We start from the raw sequence: 17830 nt of genomic DNA on the forward strand, positions 1-17830 counted from the left end.
CTTCGCCTGGGGAAAATACCGAATCGCAATGGAAACTCAAATATACCCATAATTAAGGGTGGCATGGAGGCGATGGGGAACTAGCACCAGTCGTGCATTGTACAGTCGCCCTGTCAATATTTACAGGCTGGAGGCGCCTACTCGGAAGTAAACCCCGAGTCCTCCCATGGGAAAATCGCACCGCATCACTTTCTCTTGGTTCCTTAACGTTGGAGGGCCAGAAAAGAAATCCCCGTCGAAAGCGACCCCCAACTTAAATCACCCCCTCCCCCCACGGCGTTACTCGCTTGCGCAGAAGGCGCGCGAAACGGAAATCCCCGAAACGAAGCGGAAGCCGGGAAACGTGCGTGTGCGTGCGTGCGTTTTCTACCCTTTCTGACTCTATGGTTAAGGAACACCTCGGCCTGTCTTCCTTGGCCCCTGTCACGTGGGAAGGGCCCGTCAGGGAGCGGAAGCGGCGCTCGGACGCGATTAAAATGGCGGCGTCGTGAAGTTGCATGTTGTTGTGGGGGACCCCCAGCTGAGTCCGTTGGGAGGAACCGCCAGTTGCCGCCGCCGCCGCCGCCGCCGCCCTCTCCCCTGCCTCCCTCCTTCCCGCCCGCCATGGCGGTGACCGTCACCCTGAAGACCCTCCAGCAGCAGACCTTCAAGATCCGCATGGAGCCTGACGAGACGGTGAGGGGCGGCGGGTCGTCGTCCTCCTCCTCCCCTTCCCCACCCCCCTCTCCTTCCCCCGGCCTCTTCAGCGCCCCCAACCCTCTTGCGCCAGGAGCCCCCTTTCGCCTTGCAGGTTCAGCGGGCGGTACTTCTCGCCTCTCGCTTTCCAGATCCCCCCCTCTCGTTCGTAGGAGATTCCTCGAGAGGTGGGAAGGGAAAGGGAAGCAGTCCACCCCCGGGTCGCCTTACAGAGGCGATCCTCCAACTTCTCCCGATCTAGAATTTAGTCCTTAAAGAACAGCGTCGTTTGTTTTGCCACAAAGCTCACACAGGAAAAGCTGTCAAGTAGGGGTTTCTCGAAGGCGCGCGGTCTCTCTCAATACACACGTGTAGCCACAGTCCTTGATCCTTACTGGCGTAAGGATCTGTTCGCTGCTGGGCACGTAACACACGCGCGCGCGCGCCCCGGGCGCCTTCCTTCCAGTCGTGCTTTATTCTTAATTCCACATACACATCCTGTTACATCACATAGTTACACCAACATCTATAAAGGGGCTGCTCCCATTTCCACCCCCTCCTCCCTACGCTAGCTTTCCCAGCACGTGCTTAAATTCAAAATCAAATGCAGATTGGTGATTTCCGAATTAGTATCTCCTATTCTGGGTGCCTTGCCTTGTATTTGTAGTCCTGAAACCCCCCCCCCCATCAAGAACATAATAAGAGTTTGCTGGGCCAGGCCAAAGACACATGTGGTCCCATATTCTGTTCTCACAGAGGCTGTGGCAAGCAGAACATGAGTGCAACCTACTGGCTTACATTTTGGTTATTTTGGCATCATTTTGTTTTCATAGTTGTTACTTCCAGCATATGGCCTCTGATCCTGAAGGTAGAGCACAGCCACCATGACTAGAAGCCATTGATCACCATATTCTCTATCAATGCCTAATCCTCTTTTAAAACCATCCAGGTTGGTAGCCATTGCTACCTCTTGCGGGATCAAATTCTATAGCTTAACTCTGTGCCATGTGAAGAAGTGCTTTCGCTTGTCTGTCCTGAGCCTTCCAATATTCTGCTTCAATGGACGGTCCCAAGTTCTGTTATTAAGAGGAAGGAAGAACCAGAACTGTACCCAGTATTCCAAGTGTGGTTGCACCATAGATTTGTATAAAGATATTACGATACTAGCAGTTTTATTTTCAATCCCTTTCCTAGTGATCTCTAGCACGGCATTCACCTTTTTCACAGCTGCTGCACTCTTAGTCAATATATTTATCAAGCTATCCATCTTGTTCCTGGTCAGTTGCTTCTAGTTAAGACCCCATAAATGTATGTGTGAAACTAAGATTATTATTTTTTTGCCCATCCTGAAAAAAATGGCGTCATCAACAAACTTGGTTACTTCATTGCTCCTTGATAATTTGTGAACAAGTTAAATGACACAGGTAACCAATACCTTGGAGGACTCCACTTTGTATCATCCCTCCCACTGGGAGAACTGTCCATTTATTCCTGCTATCTGCTTCCTGCTTTTTAACCAATTACTGATCCACAAGAGCACCTCTCTTATTCCATGACTGCTAACCTTGCTTGGGAGTCTTTGATAAGGTATTTTATGTACTTTGTCAAAAGCTTTTAAAAAAGTATTTGTTAACTGGGTTACTTCTATCTATATTAAGGTTACCAGATTTTTTTCAATGAATCTGGGGACACTTTTCAACTTCCTACTAAATAGATGGATTTTGTCAGGGGACCGATTTGTAACTCCAGGGACTGTCCCTGGGAAATGGAGACATCTGGTAACCTTAATCTGTATGCTTATTTCTCAAAGAAATTGAAAATGTTAGTAAGAAAGGACTTACCTTTACAGAAGCCATGCTGGTTCTGCTTTAGTAAGACTTGTTCTTCTGAATGCTTGGTAATTCTATCTTTAACAATGCTTTCAGCCAGTTTCTGGAAGAGATGCTAAGCTAATCAGTCTGTGGTTTCCAGGATTACCCCTGCCCCAGTCCCCCCTCCCTCCCTGTGAAATGGCACTACATTGATCATTTTCCAGTGTTCAGGTATGGAGGCAGGTATCTTAGGAACAAGTTACATCTTTTTGTTGGAAGTTTAGTATTTTCACATTTGAGTTTCTTCAGAACTCTTGGCTGGATGCCATCCAGACCCAGCAATTGTCAAATTTTATTTTTCAATAAGGGCCTATAAGAACTTTGTATCTTTTCACCTCTAACTGCCTCAGTTTGGCAGGTTCCCTTCTAAAAGTTAGTTTAGGTACAGGGGTCTCCCATATATCTTCTACTGTGCAGGCAGAATATGTTCAAAGAATTCATTTAGCTTCTCTGCAATCTCCTTTTTCTCCTTCAGCATACCTTGACTTCTTTGTCATTCAAAGGTCCAACTAACTGCCTCCCTAGCCAGTCTCCTGCTTTCAATGTATTTAAATAATTGTTTGTGGTTAGTCTTTATGTTTTCAGCAAGATGCTCTTCAGATTCTTTTTTAGCATCCCTTATTGTTCGGTTGCATTTCTTTTGCCAAAGTTTGTGTTCTGTTTTCTTCTCATTTGGACAAGATTTCCATTTTCTAAAGGAAGCCTTCTTGCCTTTGATAGCTTCTTTAACTCTGCTTGTTATTCATGCTGGGATCCTCTTGGCCCTGGTGGTACCTTTTTGATTTGCTATTTACATTTAAACGGAGCTTCTAGTTTGGTTTTAAACAACCCCTGAACATTTTGAGAGATGTGACCCTATTGACTTTGCCTTTAAACTTCATTTTTACCAATTCCTTCATTTTTGGGACATTCCCTCTATTGAAGTCAAATGTGACTTTTGGGTTTTCTTGGCAATTGTCTGTATATAAATTGAATTTGATAACACTATAGTAACTATTCCCAATTGGTGCAACGGTACCCACATCTCTCAGCAGGTCATTGGCACCACTCAAGATTAGGTCCATGGTTGCCACTCTTCTGATCAGTTCCATGACCAGCTGTCCTAGGGCACAGTCTGTCATATTTACTGTTGTTTTGGTAGCTTCTTTCCCACCACCAATGTCTATCTTTTCTCAGTTTTTGTTTTTAAATCAGTGTTTTATGTATTTTATTACCCATGCTATTTATAGGTAGATTTCTGCCTCCTCTGCTTCAACATTATACTGATTCATCTGGTTTTTTTTGAATGAAGTGAGTCTGAATATGAATCCAGATATTAAAAGTGACATAAATCTGGAGTAATCACCTTGATTCCTCCCTTGTCATATAATCCTGGCAGAACACATATGAAGAGTGGTAACTGCTAAGAATTCATTATTATTTTTCAGTCTCTGCCTATTGTGGGTCAAGAGGCATGCCTCTCTCGCAACTTGCTTTTAACTTCAGTGGAACAAAGTAAATCCTTTCAAACACCAGTACCTACATATGAATAAGCCCTGAACTTAACCAATTTGCTAGCTTTTATCATGTTCTGATTTGATTCAAGTTCCAAAACAGTTTTAGTAAGGATTCTCAAACATGACCTTTTGAAAGGAAAAAAAAATAAAAAATTTGTCACAAGCTGCATTATCCCTTTCGTGCGAGGTATATGTTGCATCCTGGTGGACTGAGTTCTTTTTATCAAAATTTAACTGTACGGCCAGGGTAGGACCATTCATCCATCATCTCACCCTGCACAGAAGTATAGAAGTAAAACAGCTTTGGGATTTATTCAAGAGAGACAGCCACACAGTGCAGAAGACAACGGCCTCCCTATGCAATCTCATCTTGCAAAATTCCTTTTTAACCTAAACCATGGTGCAATTGCTGACTGTTCACAAAGGTGAAAGCTTTTCTGTGCCCTATCAAGGAAGTTTTTTTTGTTTAAATCAAAGACCTCCTTTCATTTTTTGAACCTTCTGTTTTTGGATGATGATTGTTTATTATTATTCTTTTATTTCATAAAATTTATACAGTGCTTAATTGTAAAAAAAAACCAACAAAAATAATCTCAAAGAGGCTTACAAAAAGATAAGCAAGAAAATCAAGAAAAATCCATGACCATATTTAAAACATACGAAAGTTAAAATACTAAAATTAGTTCAACTTTCTAAGCGTTGGGTACATTTTTTGAACAGGCACTGAAAACTGTACAGTGAAGGTGCCAGCTTGATCTCAATAGGCAGGGAGTTACAAAGATTGGGTGCTGCCCCATGAAACAATTGAGTTCTTACAAATGTAGTTGTCAGGGGCTGGACTGAATGGTGCCCTCCCTTCTCCTGAACCTTCCCGAGAACAGGAGGACAGTATAGATCAGGCATATCCCTAGCTAACAGGACCAGTGGTCAGGGATGATGGGAGTTGTAGTCCCAAAACATCTGGAGGGCCGAGTTTGCCTGTGTCTGGTGTAGATTTAGAACAGTGGTTTGCAGAGGGGTATAGTTCAGAGGCTGCAGAGGGCAGAAGCTGGGAAATATTGGAAGAGCAGGAAGAAGAAAAAGCACCAGGGAAGAGACAGCTGACAGACTCAGTGTCTTTAGAAAGCATTCCTGACCAACCCCCTCCCAGAACCAGGCATGCCTTGAGAGTAGTAGAACAGAGAGCTCAGAGGCAGAAAACTTAGATTAGCCGGCGCATGGGTGACGTAGAATAGGGCCGACGTAGGGGGGTGGGACTTTACCTGAAGCAACACCATTGATAGATAGGGACTACATTCCTTTGTCTCACTCTGTAAATCCTGAATAAATTACATGGTAAGGACTCTTCTTGTCAGCTGCTTTTTTTGCTGCCACCAGGGAAGCGAAAGGATTCCCTGAACCTTGACAGTAGTACAGAATGTGGTGTTTATATGCTGCCAAGCACCATATAATCATAAAATCCTACATAGGTGTGGAGCTGTACTGTGTTTGTGGGAATGGAGAGCAGTCCCAGAAGCTGGGAAGATTGCCTATTAATGGTACTTGGGGGGGGGGGATAGTTTTTTTGAACTGGTGAAAGTACCATGAAGTGTGTGTCCACTCTTGCTTTTGGTATTTCTAGATAGCAGGGCAACAGGTTTGGCTTTCCTAAAAGCTTTTAGAAGAAAGGGACTTTCTGAACCCATCTCTCCTCATTGGGAGTAAAGACAGTACTCAAAAGAGCATTAGATACGGAACAGAGCTCACTGTGCTGGAAGAATGTGGCTTATGGGCCAATTCAAATATCTCTACAGCCACGCTTCTTGGGGTGGAAAAAGTTTGACTCTCAGGCGTTCAGTACAAGACAGATGGTGGAACCAGTTTGGTCTTGACCCACAGGTCCGAGTTCTTAAGGAGAAGATTGAGGCTGAAAAGGGCAAGGAAGCGTTCCCAGTGTCGGGACAGAAGCTTATCTATGCTGGCAAGATCCTGAGTGATGATGTCCCTATCAAGGAGTACAAGATTGATGAGAAGAACTTTGTGGTGGTGATGGTCACCAAGGTATGGTTGGGGCAGCTCCATTGCTTCATGGGAATGCTTTCCTGGGAACAGAAGACTGATTCTGCTTCAGTAGCTTCCCCTCCCCTCCCCGCCTTGCTGTGGTTCAAAGGATGGTGTGCTGGGAAGCAGATTTGGTGCATGTTTCTGACAGTGCAAGCTTCAGCCTTGGGGTGTGGGCGCATCCAGGAAAGGTGATTACAGGGCATTGAAAATTCCAGGAGTCGCTTCTCTTGGTTTCTCAGAATTAACTTGAAGGTCAATCCCCTTTGCTTTTCTCTGTGGGATAGAAATGCATTGTATCTGCTTCTAAGTCTCATTTTGAATTTCTGTTCAGAACAAAACAGGTTCAGGAGCTCCTGTCCCCTCACCAAGTGAGGCAGCGCCCCCATCAGAGCCTACACCATCCTCTGGACAGACGCTGCTGCCTGGAGCAGCTACTGTTTCGCCCCCACTAGGAACTCCAACAAGTGAGGAGAAGCCTCCTGAAGAGACAGTGACTGTTTCCCCCCAGGAATCAGTTGGGTAAGTTTGGCTTGCCCTGCCACCCTCCGCACTCTCATTTGTTTTGTAGGTGACGCTGGAATGATATAATGGAGGGAGAAATTCTAGGCCTTGGAAATCATGATTGGTTCTGAAAATCCACCAATGTTTGGAGTTTGGAGTAAACTGATTGGGGGATAACTTCTAGAGCAGATGCTAAAGGGACACAGAATTAGCCTACCATCACTTGGACCAGCCGGTTGTGGTCTTGTGTTTGTTTAGCTGTTAGATTTTATTGCCTCTATGTTTGAGGACTTTAACGTGGAAACTCTTTCTCCACACGTGGAGATTTGAGTGGGTTTGAAAGTGGGCTGCAAACCACACAGCCTAGGTGCCTCAAATGAGATTGGAGTCTTGGAGAGGAAGAGGGAGGTGAAGGCCTGTGATGTCAGAATGCAGCTTGGGTTGCTAACTGGTGTTATTAGACGGCTATAAAAAGGATGCAGGATTGGGGCAGGAAACAAGAAGGTACATAAGAGCATGTGTTTTGGGGGTGAGCAGCCCTCCTCTCCTGGCCTCTGTTGCTTCATAGCTTCGTACCACCAGTTTTAGCACCACTACCCACTCTCAGAACAGTACCCCTGAAATGTGGCGATTGTAGTTGCACTCCAGGCCTCGGTGGTGGTAAGAATCGTTAGGCTAAGCAGTTGCTTGCTGTTTGTCAGCCATGGGGGTAGGAGAGAGATTGTATGACTGAAGGGGAAACCAGCTGTTCTGTTGCTTAGTTTATATTTGGATTTTCAGTTTTCTTGGCCAGTTATCTGAAAGGACCCAGCTACTATTTCTCTCTCTTAAATTTGCAGCTCTGTTCCCTCTTCAGGTAGCATGGGACGTGAAGATGATGCAGCTTCCACTTTAGGTAGGTGAGCGCCTTTCCTTCGCTTGCCACGGGGGAGAGCTCTCAGCTCCTTGGCTGCAGTTTGCTCTTATAAGATTGGGACCACTCTCTCCCTATTCCGCTGTTTTGACTGGTAAATTTCTATGGTCTTCAGATCCATAGTTGATGGACTTCTAAATACAGTACAGCACGGGATAACTTAGGAAGTGCTGCCCTCTAATGGTCTCTAGTGGTTAAAACACTTCTTCTTCCACCACTGTTTCATGGGGATCCGGCATGCAAGCGTCAGCTGGGAGCCATGAGTGGGTTGCAACTGAGACTGCACCATCATTTTTGCTCTAGGCTTCTTTAGGTGGGTAGGGTGTGGGGAGAGAAGGCAGCAAAAGAAAACCATACATAGTAAAAAAATTAAAGTGGGTCTCATGTTGCAGGTTAGGGTTAAAGATGGATCCTGGGTCTGAAAGTTGAACACTGCTTGTGGGAACAGTTCGGCAGATTTCACCCCCAAATTCTGTCATCAGCCACTGATACCTGTATTCTTTCCATCAAGGTTACGGCATAGTGGGCACCTGCTTGCCCTTTTGTGCCCGTGTTATATAAGGAGCAGCATCTAGCACTTGAGCTATGGCCATGGAAACTGGAAATTCTGGATTCCATCCCCATTTCTGGAAGCAGTCTAGTAGTTAAAACCTGGAATCCTGATGCTGCCTCCAGTTCTGTAAGGGGAATGAGATTTAGTAGCGAAACTCAGCGGGCTTTCGAGAGGGTGGTCTATCTTGGTGGAAAGAGGCTTGAGATCTTAATTCTGTTTTCAGCCATTAGAGGGACTTTGAAGATCTGGGAATAGAAACTGGATTTGAAGCTTTGGCACTTACTGGTGTTCAAAGCCCCAAAGGTACAAGGCTTCCTGGTTCTGCAGACATTGCAATGAGGATGCTGGCAATGGCAAAGTGACCTGTTGCCTTCCAGTCCAGCTGCCCATCTTGCTCCCCTTCCCATATGCAAGGGTCAGGTGGAAATAGTTGCACATTTTCTTCCCCTAACGTCAAACTGTCTTCCATTTCCGCTTCCAGTTACTGGCTCAGAGTATGAGACAATGCTGAATGAAATCATGTCAATGGGCTATGAGCGAGAGCGGGTGGCGGCAGCCCTACGGGCCAGCTACAACAACCCTCACCGGGCTGTGGAATACCTGCTAACGGTAAGGAGAAATGCTGAGTTTGTTCTACCCCCATCAATATATTTTGGGCTTTCCTCCTGTTCTACAAGGGATATTCCTGGCTTCCTTTCCCTTCCACTTCACTGGTGTGCTATAATCATTTTCTGCTCACTGCCGCCGCAACTCTGTTGCTAGCCTGGGTTGCTTGAAAGAGGCAGAGAACCATGCTTTCTGAACCATCTCAGGCAGGTCCTCTAGAAGGATGACGCCATACTGGTTTCTCAGCTCTGTACATCTTGCTTGCTCTGTTGTCTCCCCTGCTTAGTATAGCACAGAGGAAGACCACGGATGCCAACCAGGGAGCTTGCTTTATCTAAACAGTTGTGAGGTTAGTTGGACACTTTGCAAAGGGCTGTGGGCTGAATCCTTGCACTCCTACATTAAACTAAATTTGGAAGTCAGAAAAAATCCCGTCAGAATGAACATTTTGTCAGTGTAACCAAACATCCTTAGTCACATAATACGGGAAAATAAAATTGAAACTGAAGAGATGTGAGCAGGCAATAGACACGACTGGACTTGGGCAAGGAAATCTGGAGAGGAGAAATGTTCCCCCCTGTCACTGGAAGTCTTGCCCCAACAGAAACTGCCTTCATAGTTTGTTTTGCCTTGAACAGTTCCCATACACCATCAGTCTTTGAGTGTAGCCATTAGTGTGCTGTGGATGTAATCTTGAAAAGTGTATGATCTGGAAGAAGTTCCGTTAACTTTGCTTTCTCTAACTTTGCAGGGTATCCCAGGTAGCCCAGAACCAGAGAGAGCCTCCATCCAGGAGAGCCAGCCTCAAGAGCAGTCGGCACCAGAAGGTGTGTGTCCCCCCTTTCATATAAAGAGTTTACGGGAGCGGTGGACTATGGGGAGTTGTGCCTAACTAGGCTGCAGTGCATTGGCTAGTGGCATGTTGGGAGAGTGCTGCCCCTTGATGGCCTTCATACGCACTCCTCTCTCTATGCACATGCCCAGCCCCTCCCCCACTTGCTGCTGTTCTGCTTGCATGCATGGCTTTAACACTCATTGCATCTACAGGAGAGAACCCTCTGGAATTTCTGCGAGACCAGCCTCAGTTCCAGAACATGCGTCAGGTGATCCAGCAGAACCCAGCTCTGCTCCAGCCCTGCTCCAGCAGTTAGGCCAAGAGAACCCTCAGCTGCTGCAGGTAACTGAGTGGACGGGCTTTGTTTGTTGTCTTAGTCAGTTGGGGATAGCCTTGGAGCAACCAGATGGGTCAAAGTTACACTGGTCTGAGATCCGCTGGTGCCAGCATGGGTAGCATCTCTCGGGCTGTTGTTTGGTATTTCAGCAGAAAAAGCAGGCACAACAGAGCCAACTGGGTATGCTAACCTGGCTAGGCAGCACCATTTGTGCTGTTGTATGCATTGTTTGCGTGTCATTGACCTGTACAGCCAGATCCTACTTCTCAGATGAGTGTTTGCTTCACTGGGGTTCCTACTTTAAATGTTGCTGCCAACCCTCATGGCTCAGTTTCCTCCCAGTTCTCCTGATTTGCCTACCCTAGGCTTTGGGTTAGGGCATGGGTAGGCAAACTAAGGCCCAGGGGCCAGATCCGGCCCAATCACCTTCTAGATTCTGGCCCACGGATGGTCTGGGAATCAGCGTGTTTTTACATGAGTAGAATGTGTCCTTTTACTTAAAATGCATCTTGGGTTATTTGTGGGGCCTGCCTGGTGTTTTTACATGAGTAGAATGTGTGCTTTTATTTAAAATGCATCCCTGGGTTATTTGTAGGGCATAGGAATTCGTTCATTCCCCCCCCCCCAAAAAAAATAGTCCGGCCCCCCACAAGGTCTGAGGGACAGTGGACCAGCCCCCTGCTGAAAACGTTTGCTGACCCCTGGGTTAGGGTGATCACTGCTGGCTCAGTCATCTTCCTTTGCTTTGCCTTAATTATATATGGGCAAGCTTTAACAGTGGATGCAGTGTTTGTTGGCACTAGAGGAGGAGGATTATGAATACAACATACTTGAAAATTCAGTGGCATAAGAATGAGGACTTCAGCGTAGGAGAAAAGGACGGCAGGTCAGGTCTCCTCTCTTCCCCTCGAATTGGAGGGTCTCCTGTGAGGGTTTGGTGTCCTTTGGAGGTGCTTGTGTGAGGTTTGCTGTCCCAGGGGCCCCGAGGGGTCGCAGGGTGTAGGCACGTGTTAATTGATAACAGCAAGTTCTTCTCTTCCTCCTCCTCCTCCAGCAAATCAGCCAACACCAGGAGCAGTTCATTCAGATGCTCAATGAACCACTGGGTGAAGTACCTGACATCGCAGACATTGAAGGAGAGATGGGTGCTATTGGGGAGGAAGCCCCTCAGATGAATTACATCCAAGTCACGCCTCAGGAAAAAGAAGCCATAGAAAGGGTAAAAGAGGGGAGCAGTGGCCTGGGGCAGGGACAAGAAGGGAAGTCCCTTGCTCTCTGTACTGGAGCTTCTCCCTGTAGGATTTGCTCCCTCATGAGATACAGAACAGTTAAGCGGCCAGGGTGGTGGTCTCTACGTCTTGCGCTAGTTCCTGTAGGCTACAGAGACATCTTGGTGGGTACAGTGGAAAGGGTGGGACTTTCATGTTATTGCCTAGTATTACAAGTCACTCCCCATCACCTTGCTGTGTGGACTAGAGCTAGGCTGGCTGACCTGTGGACCTCCAGATAATGTTGGATTCCAGCTCCCACCAGCCACCTCCAGCATTGCCACTGGGCAGGGATGCTGGAAACTACTCCCTCAGGGCTCACAGATTAGTCAGCCCCACAATAGAGTCTGAGGGCAGCACAGGAGCTTTATTTAGGGCAGGAAGTGCAAGCAGCCTTGCAATAAGCTGATTGGCATGTGAGCTCTGAACATGGGGTTTTGCTTCATTCGCTTTTGTCTTTCTTTAAGGCTATAGAACCATGGTTACACATAAGCCAGTTCTGCACCAAACAAGCCAGTTTTCCGTACTGAAATATTTGTTGATTCTAAAAAAACCCCAGACATTTCTAAATATGCTTAATATGTTAAAATCTTTAAGTGGTGTACAAACAAATAAACAATAAAACAGTATCATGAAAGCAGAGAGAAAAACAAGAACCTGTAAAGCTGTATTATAAAAACAAGAGTTCAGTAATAGCAAGGTCCAGTCTTAAGGGCCAGGGAAAGCCTGAGCAAATATATATATATCTTATGTGTGAGGCAACTGAAGAGGAAGGGCATACCACAATATGGGAGCATATGAACCTGCCCGGACCCTGAGATCATCTGAGGCCCTTCTTCGTGTGCCTCCTCCATGAAAGGTCCGGAGGGTGACAACACAAGAACAAGCCTTTTTTGCAGCCGAACTGATAATTACGCTAACCCTACTAATGATGTCTGCCTACTCCGCTCCTGTGGTGAACCATTCTGTAGAGTGCCATGGTCCTTATTTTGGTACTTGCCTTGCCCAGACCTGACCCAACACAGGATAAGCATGTTGGGATCTCCCATAAGGGGGTCTGTGTATTATCATCATCATCATCATCATCATCATCATCATCATCATCATTGTTGGCAGCAGTTGGCTCCTTACAGGAAAGGTGAGATTGTAGGACGCACAGTGTTGCCAATCAGAGCGTTTCTAACTTTTTTCCTTCCTTTCCTCTTTCTCTCTCTCTCTCTCTCCCTTCCCCACCCTTAGTTAAAGGCCTTGGGCTTCCCTGAGAGCCTGGTGATCCAGGCCTACTTTGCTTGTGAGAAGAATGAGAATCTGGCGGCCAACTTCCTGCTGAGTCAGAACTTTGATGACGAGTGATAAAAGAAAAGAGTTTTATATAAAATTCTCTATATAAATATTCGTTTATTTAAAGGGGCACGTATTGGGATATGGGGGAATGGTATGATTTTAGAATGTCCCAGGCAATTTTGCTGGCTGGAGGAAAATACTCTACCTTGGAAACTGGGCAGCTGGGGAAAAAGCAGAACTAACGCACCTTCTCCTCTTTCCCTCCCCAAAAAACAAGGGCTGCATTTGAGCCCAGCTGCATCCCACGACAGTCCTTAGACCGGCAAGCAGGATGTTCAGGGAAAGGTTGACATGGCAGATGGGTTCGATTGGACCTCCTCCCATCTGAGCTGATTGCGTGTGTGCAAACAGATTGCTCTTTTGTTTGCAAATCCCTCCCCCCTCCCTCCCCTCACCAATGCACAGTGCTACAATGCCTAAATGTGTCTGGGCTCATCAGCTAATTCTGTCAGTAGTATTATTCCCTTCCCTTTCCACTGGCGTTTGAAAGAAGTTCAGTGCTTCATCCCTGTTCCAGAGAGCTGCTTGCACTAGGTGGGTGACCTGCCTTCTGATGATCTTTTTGATAGCTGTGCTTGCACTGAAGAGGCTGTGCCACGATGGAGGAATACCTTGTAATGTTGCACATAAATCCCCTTTCCCAGCCCTGGTATTACCTTTCATCCTCCTCTGCTAAGCAGCCACCCACCATGTAACTGCAGCTCTTTGGCACTCTTCTTAAATTAATTCTCAGAAGTAGCACTGGAAACTGGGGCCTGGTGAACAGTTGCCCTTTGATACAGCAGGTTTCCTACCTTGGGGCCCTTTGACTGTTTGAATTTATCCCACTTCCCATGGCTACTCTGCAGAATTGGAGAAGTGGCTGGACTGCCTTTGCCGTCTCGCTTCCCCAGACTTGCCTAAGCAGGGCTCATCACTCATGTAACACATTGCTCAGCAGAGTTTGATTTCGAATTGTTTTAACATTAACATCTTGAAACGCGAGTCTTTTAAAAGCGGCTTTTTGGCACTTGTGTCCATTGAATGAATTCCATTTTGAACATTTTCTGTGTTGTGGAAGTTTTAAGGAAATTAATATTTTCTAGTATTAACTTGATTTACCTGTTGTTTGGAAGATTCTTGCATTTTAAGGACTTTTTCCCCCCTTAAAGGAAACCCATTAGTATTGGGGGGATACAGAATCTCTTTGTTAAACGTTGGGGGGGGCGCTTTGCTTTTTTAATTTGGTGGGAAATATCAAATTGACATATTTTCGGAAATCTTTATAGGAAAATGTAAAAAGGAAAATTCTGCTTTGATGTACCTTTTTGAAGCTTGAGTTTGAACTGACTGCACTTGAACATATCCTGATTGATCTCACCAGGAAGCTGATCTGGTACTTGGCTTCAGTCTCAAATATCCAGTGAAATTGACCTTGACCTTGAACTTGAGATGCACAGGCACAGAACTGCAGAGTTTCCTCCAGTTTAGCTCATCCTTCACCTTATCATAGGAATGTTGGTCAAAATTGTTGCTGGTTTGAACATCAATAAAACTGTCAGTATCACCTGTCTAAACCCCCGTTTTCTTCGATGAACCATGAAATTGACTACTGCCTCCCCCCTCTACCCTCATAACAATCCTGTCTCGAGTCCCACTCTTTCCTCAGCACATGCCCATTGCAGAGGGATCAGGAGTATTGCCTCTATGCCTCAAAAATAAATTCCGAAGCCATAAATTACTGCTAAATTGTGTGATATTGTTCTGTGGCTATGACTGACAGTGTGCAATATGTACTGGATAAGTAAAACCAATGTGATTTTTTTTGGGGGGGGGGGGAGAGGCAGGGGAGACATGGAGGAAAGGGGAATTTCTGGTTCTCAAGCCTGAAAGCGAGTATCCAGTGGTTATAAACATGGCTGTAGGTAAGGGCAAAGAGTGTAGGTTCTCCTGATTTGATAAGCAAAGTTGCTTTTCTCCACTGGAATACAATGATATTTGGTACTTGAATGGCTTGGCTTCTGAACAAATTGGCTCCTGAATGCCGCAAATCTGGAATGAGTGTTCCGGTTTGCAAACGTTTTTTGGAAGCTGAACGTCCGACACATCTTCCGACTGAGTGCAGGAAGCTCCTGCAGCCATTTGGAAGCCGGGCCTTGGTTTTTGAACGGTTTCGGGAGTCAAATGGACTCCTGGAATGCATTAAGTTCGAGAACCAAGGTACCACTCTAAACCCTGTTTAAAAGCTTCCTGAGATGGCTGTTCCACTTGACCTTGTTATTTGGCTTAGGCATTCAGACAGCATCAAGGTATCTTTGGGTAGTAAGCAAACCAAAAAGCTGATGATTGAGGTGGCATGGAAAACTTTTTTAGAAGTGGGAGCTAAAGAATGATGTCACTGTTGATTTATGGCTCTCTTCAGAGCAGCAGCAGTTGACTCCTAGGATGGACTGAAAAGTGTGTTGCCCAGGAGTGGAACTCGGGTGCTGAAAAAAGCAGAATCAATTACAGTGATATTTCAGGTTACAAACGCTTCGGGTTACAAACGCTTCAGGTTACAGACTCCGCTAACCCGGAAGTAGTACCTTGGGTTAAGAACTTTACCTCAGGATGAGAACAGAAATCGTGGCGCGGCAGTGCGGTGCCAGCAGGAGGAGGCCCCATTAGCTAAAGTGGTACCTCAGGTTAAGAACAGTTTCAGGTTAAAGACAGACCTCCAGAACGAATTAAGTTCTTAATGCGAGGTACCACTGTATGCAAAATAAGCAAGCAATACACAACACTGCTTAATTTGCAAAATGTGATCACATTTAACAGTTCAGCTGCTTGACACAGCACTTTGATTTAAGCACATTCTCTCAGATGCTGAGGTCTTGGTTAGAGAAACTGCAGCTGTGTATTTTATCAGAGATGGGTGGAAAGAACTAGAGGAGAAATGGCTTGCAAAAAAAAAAAAGTTTGACCAGCTTTACTTGCTAAGTCTGAAAAGAGCAAAGACCACCAACCAGGCCCCTTTTGGGAAATTAGTTAATGAGTTAATTGCAGTTCTGTTTGGGCGACCTGCCAGTTGTGCCCCCAGCTGAAAACATGGGACATTTTATCCTTCCAAGTTTTGGGTGGGTGTCACCGTGAAGAGATCTGCTTCTTCTCTATCTGATGGAGCACGATTGTGGGCACTATGGACAGAATATGAAATAAACAAGCTCTCAAAGCCACTCAGTGGCAGGAAAGGGACATGGATCTCCTTCAGTGAATGTGTCTTGTTTTTTAATTTCCAAATGGAATGGGTCTGACTGGTAAGAGCTCCAGGCAACACAAGAAGTCCCAAGAAGACAGAAGAAGAGGGCTGCTGACATGTTCAAAATAGTTCTTGAAAGGATACTGGCTAAGTAGGCTAGAAAGTAGCATCTTTTACCAAGTTTGGGGCAGCTAATAATTTATTTGTTAGGTCTTGTGTTTCTCTGTGCGAGGGAAACTGAGGCGAAAGGAAGAGACAGGCTTCCTTGAACCAGGCAAGTCCAGGACTGAGCCAAGCTACGCTTGTGGTCCAAGTTCTTGCAGCTGACCAGCTCAGCCTGTCTTAAGCCTTTTCGCAGGTCCAGAAGTTTCAGTATTCATTTCTAGTTCTCCAGAGCAAGAAGGGCCCAACTCGTCTGGTATGTAATGTTATGCCTCCTTGACCTTTGGAGGCGTTTCCCCCCCAAGCACTTGGGTGGCCATGTGCCCACATAATGCTCCCTCCGGTTGACACCAGCTGGGGCCTTTGCTCAGTAACACAGGGCTTGCTCCCGTCAGTCTGGACTCTCCTCTGTCTGCTCCTCCAGGCTCCTGGCCTCTTCCATGTGCCATGTGCACGGTTGGCTCGTTGAAATGGGTGTTCTCGATGGCCAGAGAAACTTGGCTGGGAACTGGATTCTGTTGGGGGGGGGGGAAGGCTCTGATCCCTCCAAGCAAGATGGTGATTAATGGCAGGTGTCCTGTGAGTAGCAATTCAGGTCCAACTTGCTCATTTCTGCTCCGCGTTTGGTGACTGTGTGCACGTGTGTGTGAGAGAGGGAGAGGCGTTTGCATGCGCGCCCACACACATCAGCTGTCTTTTGGCTGCCTCTCCCTAAATTGGCTAATTACTTGAGATTAATGCTTAGAAGCAGCAGCTTCCTCTCCCCTCCTGCCATCTGCTCTCTTCTGTATCGGGGGGGGGGGTGTCATTATTTGCCAGTGCCTGGGTTCTGTTTTCTGAATTTGACTCCAGCTTCGTAGTTTTAACCTACAGGGGATTGCAGCATGATTCAAATACAAGGGCAGATGCTAGAGCTTCGCTGATGGAAGGAAGATCCAGCAAAAACATTGTGTGTGTGTGTATATGTGTGTGCATATAACGGGTGTGCACCGTGTAAACATGGGAGGGCCTCGCCGTATCTTAAATAATTACACTTCCTGTTTTCAGGGTCATATCAGTTTGCAAGAGGCCACAGTGCTTTCCAAGGATGGGGTTGCAGTATTGGTTGTTATCTCCCAGCACTGCTTTTTCCCTACCTGACATTTGCCCTGTCATTGCCTTGCTACTTGCCAGAAAGAAGGAATTTTCCAGTTGCTTAATTTTGCAGCTAACCAAGTGTGAAAATAGAACAGGTTCACGAAAAGAAGTGTATTTGCATATGTGTCTCTCTTTTTTGGGCGCATTGAGCATACGCTTTTGCCTCATTGCACCTAACTTTTTACAACAGGGGGCAAAAAGACAGGTGGGCTCTAGCCATAATTGGTGGCACTAGTCAAGCCACAGGATGGGGGGGGGGGGGAGAGATCTGGATTTTATGTTTCTGCCCCCCAGATGGGAGGTTTGTAGTCCCTATGACCCCACCTCCAATTTGCTACTTTAAAAAATAGTTTTTTTTAATTAGTTGGGGTTTTTTTAATGACCAGTCCTTTGGGTCTCCCACTGTGTTGTCCCCACCCCAGCCCCACTATTCCCTGCTTCTAAAAAAACACCACTTTTTTAATTAAAAAAAAACCAGACTACTCCCATAGGCTTTTGTCAATGCCCAAATGTTTTTTGTTGCATCTCCAAGAAATCCCCTCCCCCATTTATCCTTAAAATAATTACTGATTACTCTTGCTGTGATGCTGAAAGGTTTTTGTGCCCCCCGCCCCCGCCCCCCACCCCCTTTAAAATTGTGTTATCTTAATTTGGTGGTGGTTTTTTTGCAATGGATTTCAATACTGAATTATTTAAAAAATGGTTTAGAACAGTGTAGAATAGTTGCTGGGGAAGCTTCTGCTAGGATTTAAAAAGCAAGTGTCCTTTTAAGAGTTGTCTGTAGTTCATTGGCACATAAATGCCACCAGTTTGGTGTTTCTTGCGTCAGCTTTAAAACAAAGTCTTGGCAAGAACAGCCTTTGCATTCATAA

General features: G+C 45.9%; 2 protein-coding genes across 2 annotated transcripts in view; both read left to right on the forward strand.

Moving 5' to 3' along the window:
• Positions 1–428: 428 nt before the first annotated feature.
• RAD23A (RAD23 homolog A, nucleotide excision repair protein) lies at positions 429–14170 on the forward strand. Its single transcript, XM_080988316.1, is given in 10 exon segments — positions 429–675; positions 5921–6082; positions 6417–6604; positions 7426–7481; positions 8534–8661; positions 9410–9485; positions 9706–9783; positions 9786–9835; positions 10885–11049; positions 12338–14170. Coding segments are annotated over 10 exon segments (1089 nt in total). The 5' UTR covers positions 429–603; the 3' UTR covers positions 12452–14170.
• Positions 14171–14261: 91 nt separating this feature from the next.
• LOC308466889 (tetratricopeptide repeat protein 39A-like) overlaps positions 14262–17830 on the forward strand; it is a 35511-nt gene continuing 31942 nt past the window's right edge. The window contains exon 1 of the mRNA XM_080988171.1: positions 14262–14346. The gene's annotated coding sequence lies outside the window, so the exon portion shown is untranslated. The remainder of the gene's footprint in view (positions 14347–17830) is intronic.

The sequence above is a fragment of the Podarcis pityusensis genome (assembly GCF_964106645.2).
Source record: "Podarcis pityusensis genome assembly, chromosome: 17".
NCBI lineage: Eukaryota > Metazoa > Chordata > Lepidosauria > Squamata > Lacertidae > Podarcis > Podarcis pityusensis.